This window comes from Sciurus carolinensis, chromosome 12 (assembly GCF_902686445.1).
Source record: "Sciurus carolinensis chromosome 12, mSciCar1.2, whole genome shotgun sequence".
NCBI classification, from domain to species: domain Eukaryota; kingdom Metazoa; phylum Chordata; class Mammalia; order Rodentia; family Sciuridae; genus Sciurus; species Sciurus carolinensis.
Window position 1 is genome coordinate 50,595,860 of NC_062224.1, and position 10,676 is coordinate 50,606,535.

General features: G+C 36.4%; 2 protein-coding genes across 4 annotated transcripts in view; one reads left to right on the forward strand and one right to left on the reverse strand.

The window, feature by feature from the left end:
• Positions 1 to 6,938, reverse strand: part of Prpf18 (pre-mRNA processing factor 18) — a 48,976-nt gene extending 42,038 nt beyond the window's left edge. For all 3 annotated transcript variants that reach the window (XM_047520836.1, XM_047520835.1, XM_047520837.1), the window contains exon 1: positions 6,752 to 6,938. In XM_047520836.1, coding sequence (XP_047376792.1) covers positions 6,752 to 6,817 — 66 coding nt within the window. In that variant the 5' untranslated portion in view covers positions 6,818 to 6,938. The remainder of the gene's footprint in view (positions 1 to 6,751) is intronic.
• Positions 4 to 1,868, forward strand: LOC124961816 (la-related protein 7-like). The gene is given in 4 exon segments (XM_047520834.1): positions 4 to 1,154; positions 1,157 to 1,224; positions 1,226 to 1,651; positions 1,653 to 1,868. Coding segments are annotated over 4 exon segments (1,734 nt in total). The 5' UTR covers positions 4 to 73; the 3' UTR covers positions 1,812 to 1,868.
• Positions 6,939 to 10,676: the final 3,738 nt, after the last annotated feature.

A 10,676-nucleotide genomic window follows, 5' to 3' on the forward strand; every position in this document is an offset into this window, starting at 1 on the left:
CTTTAAGGCTCGGGAGACAGGAAGGACTGAAGGACGCAGTCTCTGACCCTGTATTTTGGGAATTGATCCGAGAATGGAAACTGACAGTGGAAAGCAAAAGATAATGGAAGAAAGCACTGAGAAAAAAAAAGATGTAGAGAAAAAGAAACAGTCTCGGGTTAAACAGGTGCTTGAAGATATTTCTAAGCAAGTGGACTTCTGGTTTGGGGATGCTAATCTGCACAAAGACAGATTTCTATGAGAGCAAATGGAAAAATCTAGAGATGGATATGTCGATATTTCACTTCTGGTGTCTTTTAATAAAATGAAGAAGTTGACTACGGATGGGAAGTTAATTGCCAGAGCACTGAAAAGTTCAGCTGTTGTAGAGCTGGACTTAGAAGGCACCAGAATCAGGAGAAAAAAGCCTCTGGGTGAAAGACCAAAGGATGAGGATGAGCGTACAGTGTATGTGGAGTTACTTCCCAAAAATGTTAATCACAGCTGGATTGAAAGAGTATTTGGGAAATGTGGCAATGTGGTTTATATAAGTATACCACATTATAAATCTACTGGAGATCCAAAGGGATTTGCCTTTGTGGAATTTGAAACAAAAGAGCAAGCAGCAAAAGCTATTGAGTTTCTTAACAACCCACCGGAAGAAGCGCCAAGAAAACCAAGCATATTTCCCAAGACAGTGAAAAATAAGCCTATTCCAGGATTAGGAGTAGCTGAGGAAAAGAAAAAGAAAAAGAAGAAGAAACGCCGGATTAAGAAGGAAGACAATGTGCAAGCAAAAGAATTAAATATGGACATAAGCAACGAGAGCATCTGTAAAATGAAAAGGTCAAGGACAGCATCTGAGGGTTCCGAAACAGAAATAACACCTGAACCTCAAAAGCAGCCCACAAAGAAAAAGAAAAAATGGGAAAGAGAAGTGTCCAGCTTACCTGAAGGCAAAACAGGGAAAAGAAAGCGAAGCAGTTCTGAAGATGCAGAGTACTTAGCTACCAGATCTAAAGTAAAGAAAATGGCTCAAAAAGACATTAAAAAGGAAGCATCCGAAGTTTCAAAAGAAAACAGAGACTTAGAATTCTCTACAGAAGAGGAAAAGGATGGTGGAGATATAAAAGATGGTTCTCTACTAAAAACAAAGAGAAAGCATAAGAAAAAAACATAAAGAGAGACAAAATGGGAGAAGTTATACCGTTGAGAGTACTGTCTAAGAGCGAATGGATGGATTTAAAAAAAAGAGTATTTGGCACTACAAAAAGCCAGCATGGCTTCTTTAAAAAAAACTATATCCCAAATAAAATCAGAATCAGGAATGGAGACAGACCAAGGAGTTCCTAATAACTCTGGAATGAGAAATGAAAAAGCCTGCAGTCAAGAGAATCACCCTCAGGAGAAGGTTAATGCTCAGGGACCACAGTTTGTGAGTGGAGTGATTGTGAAGATCATTAGCACAGAACCTCGACCTGGCAGAAAACAAGTTCAGGACACTTTGGCCGCAATCTCAGAAGTTGTTTATGTTGATTTGCTAGAAGGAGATACAGAATGCCATGTCAGATTTAAAACTCCCAAGGATGCTCAAGCAGTAATGAATGCATATATTGAAATTAAAAAAAAGCTCTGCTGGAAACTCGAGGTCCTTTCTGGTGATCACGAACAAGAGGTATTGGCGGAAGATTCTGGTAGATAGACAGGCCAAACTTAATCAGCCTAGGGAAAAGAAAAGAGGCACTGAGAAGTTAATCACCAAAGCTGAAAAGATCAGACTGGCAAAGACTCAACAAGCAAGTAAAAATATTAGATTTTCTGAATATGATTGAAAAAAATCAAAGTTCACCTCTTAATTTCACTGAATTCTTAAACCATTCTTGGAAAATCCATTTTTATTATGGTAATATTACCTAACGAATGTATTTCTAAAATCTACATTTAATTAAAAAAACCTTTGTTCCTTAACTTGTAAATAAAAGACTTTTTTTCTAGAGAGAAGTGCATTGTATACCACAATGTATCATTAAATACTTTATTTGTTGAAGTTACATAAAAAAAAAAAAAAAAAAAAGAATTACAAAGATGAAAAAGGTACCATACAGATGGAACACAGATCTGGAGTCATCAAAACAGACATGACTAATTCTGTACCTTTTGGAGTCAAAACCCCCTCTAATAACATCATGAACAGGGAGGGAGGAGAGAAAAGTACACACTTAGCTGCGAAATTTTATATAAAACTTTAAGGGGCTGATGGATACACTTAAACCTACCCAAAGATTCCACTTAACTCCTGGATTACAAATGACAAAAGGTAACTGATATCAGACAGAGAAATAATTTTTTTTTAAAAAACAGACTATTAAGTGTGAAGGGGAAATGACTAGGCCTAAATTTTAAGGAAAATAACATCTTAGGAACAACAACAACAACAAAACCCAAAAAAACAAAAACAGAACAGCAGCAGCAGCCTGTAAGGGATCTCAGCAGCCTGAGAAGAAGAAGGAAAAACAGAAAGCTGTGATATGTAACATGCCATGGGAAGGGTAAAAAAACAAGACACATCAACAACATTAAATGCTGACAGGTGAGTTAATCAAACACGGAGATCACTAGAGTCCCTCATTAGTGGCTTCAATGTAATGATGGAGGTAAAACTACCCTACAGCAGATTAAGGAATGAAAATTAGAATCTATTTTAAGAAGCTGACTATAAGGAAAAAGACCAGCATTTACACACATACATGCACACAACTTTTTGAAAGACAGGACAGGCATCTATATGCTGCAGGGCTCACGGGGCTAAGCTAGTAGAGAAACTGAAGGTTAGAGAGAAAGGGGATAACTTGATAATAAAGTTTCTGATAACACTAAAAAAAGTAAGTTGGGATCAAAATTGTAGGCAGAGTTGCCTCAACATATATCAATATCTGATATCTTTTAACAGGAAAAAAGTAGAGGAATTCCTTGCCCATAGGCTTCTATTTTCTCTACAAAACTGAATGCACATTCCTTAGAAAAGGAGAGTTACTTTTTTTTTTTTAATCCTCTCTGACACAGGGCAGTATCTTACATATTTGAAACATTCAATTAACATTGGAAGGAAAAAGTTAAAATTCTACACAAAGCTCATTCTCATAACTATAACCAGTAAAACGACTAATTACACCCCACTGAGTTCCTAGAGCAGTCAGGGTCCCCACATAAGTGAGGCTTGGTATTCAAGGAAGATGTACCAATACTGGGGCTCCAGACCACCAGTATTCTACAATAAAGACACTCCCTTTACCTCATGGCAGATATGCCAAGAGGACATTTTAGGTGACAAGAGGATATTTCAGTAGTTTCTCCACAGTTTAACAGAGAGGCACACACAAGCTAACTATTAACTATTTCAATTACTACAATAAATAATAAGTGCTGGAATAGCACTTGAAATACCCAAAGATAAGATGACTCTTGCAAAAGAGCAACTGATAGATGTTTTCCAGCTACAGAAAGGGTAAGAAAACAATTTGCTGATCCCTGATCAGCACTGTTCTAAAAAATAAAAAAAAATAGACTTCACAGAAGCTCAGGAGGCTGAGGCAGGAGAATCACAAGTTCAAAGCCAGCAACAACAACTTAGCAAAGCCCTGTCTCTAAATAAAATATAAAAAGGGCTGGGGATGTTGCTCAATGATTGAGTACCCTTGTGTTCAATCCCTGATGCTTAAAAAAAAAAAAAGAAAGAAAGAGAGAGACTTACTAAAAAATATGACAATCAATCATAGTTATGATAAGAACTATTTCATGAAACTTTTCCATATATCTCAGATGAAAATATAAAAATGTATTTCTTACTATGAATGGGGCAGTAAAAAAAGTTTGAAAATTACTAGTGAGCACTATGATGTCGAAAGAGGAAAGATATGTCAAATGACTACTAAAAAACATACAACAGCAAACCAAAACATTATCTCCGTATGCACACGATATGAAAAGTGGTCTAGTTAAACATGTGTTCTTACACTATGCAAGAGCACTCACCTACAAGGTGGGTCTGAGACTTAAGATCTACCTGGCTAGCCATGGGGTATGAGAAAACCAGGTAAGTCTCAATTTCATCAACTGTGAAAACAACATAATAAACCTGTCTTACACTCTAAAAGTTGTGAAGTTCAAATGAGATAGCACAATATAGCACTCTGAAAAATACAAATCACATGTTAATCTAGTTTAAGTGCTTTGATTATGACAACTAGTTCTATCAAAACTAGTTCTATGTTCATAAAGTGAATATAAATAACATTCTATTTACAGTGGTTAACAGCAGGCTTTGAAGTAGAACAGACCAGGGTTCAAATCCAGGCTCTATGTCTTGCTAGCTGTGTGACCCTATAAATCATGCAACCTCTCTTGGCTTCAGTTTGCTCATCTAGTGATATTATATTAAAAGGGATGCTATACAAATTACATTAAATATCACATATGGAGCATACTTCATAATACCTAGATTACTTTTAATAGAAACTATAGATTTCAGTATTTTAATCCCCATTCCATGTATGTCTTTCATTGGTGTGAACTGCTCTATAATTGGGGTTATCCATTTTATTTTCTGGCTGGAATTATCTCAGTACATGGACTTCTAAATTAAAAAGTGAAAGACACCCCAGGTCAACAGTTTATGTATGATGTCAAATTTAAAACAATTATGAAAAATCAAAGTTTTTTAAAAATTGATCATTTTTATAGATTAGTCTATTTCCAGGACGAAAAGTACCTGATTATACAAATATGCACTCCGTAAACCCTGAGCTGAGTATTTTATAATACAATTTTCCCTTTGATGCACTTAGATTTCAATACTCTGGTCCTTCCTAACATCACCTATGCATTCTAACACTAAATTAGACTTTTTGAAATATTACCAAACCACTCATCAAAAGAAAAAGGTCTCTGAGGTAGAAATTAAAACATTAAGTTACAAATATGAACAATACCTCCACCTTACCTGCTAAATAATATTCTACTTAATTAGCTCCAATTTTCTAATTATTTTTAAAGTTTCAATTACAAAATCTGCCATCCACAAACGTAACAACTCTACACTACTTAAATTAATAATACACTACATTCAAAGGTCTAAGTCAGAAGTTCTTAAAGAGTGAACCAGAGTTAGATGTAATCAAGACAGTGGCACAAAACTGTCGTACTCAGAGGGAGCCAGTTTCACTTACAAATCTCCTTGATAAAGTATAAGTTGAACATCCTTTATTAAAAATGTTTGGAAGTGTTTTGGATTTTAGATTTTTTTGAATTTTGTAATATTTACACAAAAATAACAAGATATCTTGGGGACAGAACCCAAATTTAAACACAAAATTCATGTGTTTTACACACACTTTACACAGAGCCTGAAGGAAATTTTATGCAGTATTTTTAGTGTGACTATTTTTAAAATTCCACTGAGGTGAGGTGTGGAATTTTCCTCCAATGGCATAATGTCTGCATTCAAAAAGTGTTGGGTTCCGGAGAATTTCAGATTTCAATATTAAGAATGCTCAACCTATAGCAAAATTATTAATTTCATAAAGTCTTGATCCTTGACCTTTTTTCATATCCTGTGTGACAAAACAGAAAGTATATATAAATCATTTTTCATTTATACCAAAGTATGATGGTTATCTGGAGGAAAAAAAGCAACTGAACAATTGAGCTATCAACTAAATCAGTTGTTTTCTTCATGGAATACCATTTTGTCATAAACAAATACTGACAAACTTTAATTTTCCAGACTTAAATATTTCTCAGAAAACTTCCCCAAACTGAACACCATAAGTCCATCACTTCAAGAAAAAAAACTAGTAGTATTTGTTAGCTATGATGAAATTCCAGTTTTCAAGTGAAAATTAAAAGTGTAGAGGACTTGGTCCTACCATCATGAGACTGATGGTTTCCTAATGCTTAAAGAAACCACATTAGATCAGCAAATATTAAATAATATGACTCCTGTGTTGTGTAATGAAATGTGTCAAGTTTCTTAATTTTACTTTTATTTGGTAAATACTAATAGATATGAAACATCAACAAAAGCCATTTGGGATCCTCAATAACACTGAAGAGTATGAAGGGGTCCTGAGACCAAAAGCTTTGAAAACTAGTGACTTAAGTTGGTGTTATGCAATAAAGGAAAGGAGAACAATTTAAGGAAGTTCCTAAATCAAGCTGCTCTTTCCTCCTTTTTTTTTTTTTTTCTGTTTTGTTTTGTTTTGTTTAGTACCTCTCCAGAAAAGTCTTAGCTTCCATTCCATGAAGAGCAAACCTATAAACTTTTTATGTGTTGGGGAAGAGGAAAGATGGGAAAACAAAAAGACTGAGTTTAATAGGAAAGAACTTTCGAAGAGAGGATCTGTTTCAGCAAGGCACAAACCCTTATGCCACAGAAGTTAACTCTCTGAAATGAGGCACGTCCAAAGAGTATCAACAGATGGGAGTGGGTACAGAGTGGGTACAATTCACTTAAGTAAACTGCTGGGGAAAGGGTACAGGAAAAGGGGGGAATATTGCAGGGGACGGGATCTTCTGTTTTCCTGCAATTCCCACACTTCCATCCCTGAAGTTCCCAAGAGAGGGGCAGAAGGCTGGATCTAGAAGGGACATCCCGGGACAGAGGCAGGACCCTCGCTGAGCCCCATGTCTGTCCCAAATGTTCTCACGCCAGCATCCCCCGACACAAATACAAGACTCGTGGACCCCCAACCCCCACGACCACAAAGACCCTTACCACCAACAGGTTCCTCTCTTCCACCAGCTGCCGCTTCCGGGAAATCTCTGATTTCAGAATGTCCATCTCGCTGCTCGGGGTTAAGCTCCAGATCCCCTGCCCAGCTCCTCGAGACTAACCTTAGCCACCCCGCCGCCGTACACTCACTATACACAAGCCCAAATACCAAAAGACAACTATTGACAGGGTCCGCTTCCGGCGGAAGCTGGGGTGAGCGAGAGAAAGGTAGAGAGCGTCCCGGGACGCTTGTTGGTGAAGCTACTACGGAACAGCGCCGCCTGGCGGTACCTTCCAGAAGCACAGTCGTATTCCCCCCTGGTGGAGGAGTACAAGCGACTGTGGACTGAAACCCAAGTCTTCGGAAGAGTGAGGAGGTGGTAGACGACATCTTGTTATTGTACAGGTTTGTACCTGCTAGCTAGGTCCAAAAGCCTCCTAGAACACATCAATTATGTTAATAAGGCACGATTGTTATTAGAAGTTAGCATCAGAGTTCCCCAAGTTACTGGTTTGCCAAGTACTTAATGTACTAGATACAGAGTGAGAAAAACCTGAATAATACTAGCTTCTTTCTAAGTGTTGAGTTAAAGGGCGGTGAAATGTCCTGTGGAGTTAAACAACTTCATCTACCAAAAGTATTTCTGTATTCGCTCAGCTCTATATTACATAAATAACTTGATAATATTATTCAACATTTACCTCAAGCTGAGATCATCTTTTTCTGTCATGCGTTCAGCAACCAAGATTTTCTGTCTTTCTTTCTTTAGTCTGGTTTTTTTTTTTTTTCCCCACATTTTTACTGGCGCATCATACTACATAACGATGGGATTTTGTTGTTACATATTCGTATGTGCACACACTACAACAACATAACTTGGGCAATATCACTCCCCAGCACTTACCCCTCCGTCAATACTATCCACCCCTGGTCTCTTTCCTCTACTGATCTCCCTTTGATTTTTTTTTTTTTCCCTTTGATTTTCAATGTGATCTGCCCCCACCTCTCTTTTCCTTTTTCCTCTCTAGCTGTCACATGTAAGAGAAAACATATAACCCTTGACCTTCTGAGTTTGACTTATTTCACTTAAGGTAATGGTCTCTAGTTCCATCCGTTTTCCTGCAAATGACTATTTTTCTTTATGGTTGAATTAAACCCCCTTGTGTATATATATATATACCACATTTTCTTTTTTTTTTTTTTTTTTTGGGGGGGGGGGGTGCTGGGGATGGAACCCAGGGCCTTGTGCTTACAAGGCAAGCACTCTACCGACTGAGCTATCTCCCCAGCCCCACCACATTTTCTTTATTCATTCATCCATTCATGGACACCTAGGTTGGTTCCATAGTTTGGATATTGTGAATTGTGCTGCTGTAAACGTGAGTATGCATGTCTCATGTAGTATGATGACTTGGGATAATTGTAGTATAATTCCTTGGGATAAATATAGAGGAGTGGTAAAATTGGGTCATATGGCGGTTCCACGCCTAGTCTTCTGAGGAACCTTCCTACTGATTTCGGTAGTGTTTGTACTCATTTAGAGTCCCACCAACAGTGTAGAAGTGTTCCTTTCTCTCCACTTTCTCTCCAGCATTTATTTTTGTTTGTATTCTCAATGATTACCGTTGACTGCAGTGAAATGAAATTTCCGTATAGTTTTGATTTGCATTTCCCTAATCGCTAATGATGTTGAACACTTTTTTCATATATTTGTTGTCCATTTAATATCTGTTTAATTCATTTCCCTAATTATTCAGTGGATTATTTGATTTTTTTTTTTTTGGTGTAAAAATCAAGACCTCAGCATCTTTGAGTTTTTAATATATTCTGGATATTAATCCTCTGTCACAAGAGTTGCTGGCAAAGATTTTTCCCATTCTGTAGACTCTTTTGTCACATTCCTAATTGTTTCCTTTGATGTGCAGAAGCTTTTTCATTTGATACTGTCCCATTTATTAACTTGGCATTATTTCCTGAGCTTTGGGGGTCCTATTGAGAAAGTCATTGCCTATGCCTATTTGCCGGAGTGTTGACACTATGTTTACTTCTAGGAGTTGCATAGTTTCTGGTCTAATTCCTAGGTCTTTGATCCATTTTGAGTTTATTTTTGTGCAGGGTGAGAGATAAGGGTCTAGTTTCAGTCTTCTACATAAGTATAACTAGTGTTCCCAGCACATTTAAAAAGGCTTTCTTTGAGTCCAATGTGTTTTTGGCACCTTTCTTAAGGATCAGAAGACTGTAGCTGTGTGAACTTGTCTCTGTGTCTTCTATTCTGTACCATTGATCTGTGTCTGTTTTTATGCCACTACTATGCAGTTGTTTTTGTTTTTGTTTTTGTTTTTTTACTGTAGCTCTATAATATAATTCTAAGTCAAGTATTGTGATGCCTCCAGCATTGCTTTTTTGACTTAGAATTACTTTGGCTACTCTGGGTCTTTTATTCTTCCAAATAATTTTTAGGACTTTGTTTTCTAGTTCTGTGAAGAATGACATTTGTATTTTGATAGGGATTGCGTTGCATCTGTATAATGCTTTTGGTAGTATGACCATTTTAACAAGTTTAATGCTGTCTATCTATGAACATGGGAGATATTTCCATCTTTTTGTGTCATCTTCCATTTTGTTCTTCACTGTTTATAGCTTTCATTGTAGAGGTCTTTCACCTCCTTAGTTAGATTTTTTTTCCTAGATATATTTTTGAGGTTATTGTGAATAGGATTGTTTTCCCAATTTCTTTTTCAATAGATTCACTATTGATATATAGGAAAGATGCTAATTTTTGTAAGCTGATTTTGTAACCTGATACTTTCACAAATTTATTAGCTCTAGCAGTCTTTTGGTGGTTTCTTGCATCTTGTAATACAGGATCATATCATCAGCAGACAGTGATAATTTGACTTCTTTTCTATTTTTAATCCCTGTTATTTCCTTCTCTTGCCAAATTGCTTTGGCTAGAATTTCTAGCATTATATTAAATAGGAGTGGTGAGAACGGACATCCTTGTCTTGTTGCAGACTTTAAAGGAAATGCTTTCATTTTTCCCCACTTACTATGAAGTTGGTTTTGGGTTTTTCATAAATAGTTTTATGATGTTGAAATAGCTTCCTTCTATCCCTAGTTTCTTCAGTGTTTTCATCATGAATGGGTGCTGAATTTTGTCGAAGACCTTTACTACATCTATTGAAATGACTAAGTGATTTTTGTCCATAATTCTATTTATGTGATCAATTACATTTATTGATTTGCAAATGTTAAAACATCCTTGCATCTCTGGAATAAAACCTACTCGGTAATGATGTACAGTCTTCTTAATACGTTGTTGAACATGATTTGCTAATGTTTTATTAAGTATTTTTGCGTCTACGTTCATCAGGGATGTTGGTCTGCAGTTTTCTTTCCATGGTGTATCCTCATTTGGCTTTGTTATGAGTGTGATATTGGCTTCACAGAATGAATTTGGAAGTGTTCCATCCCTTTCTATTTCATGGAATAATTTGAGGAGTATTGGCAATAGTTCTTATTTAAAGGTCTGGTAAAATTCAGCTGAGAATCCAACTGGTCCTGGGCTTTTTCTTTGTTTTGTTTTTTATTGTTGCTTCTATCTCATCACAAGTTATTGATATGTGTATGTTTTCTATGTCCTCTTGATTCACTTTGGCAGATCATGTCTCTAGAAATGTATCCATTTCTTCTAGGTTGTCCAATTTATTGAAGAATAGGTTTTTGAAATGATCCACTTGATTTCTGTGATGTCTGTGGTGATTTCTCCTTTCTCATCTCAATTTCATTAATTTAGGTCTTCTTTTTCTTTGGGTTAGTTTGGCTAAAGGATTATAATATTGTTTATCTTTTCAAAGAGCCAGCTCATTGTTTCAGTGATCCTTTGTATTTTTTTTATTATTCTCAAGTTCATTGATTTCACCTCTA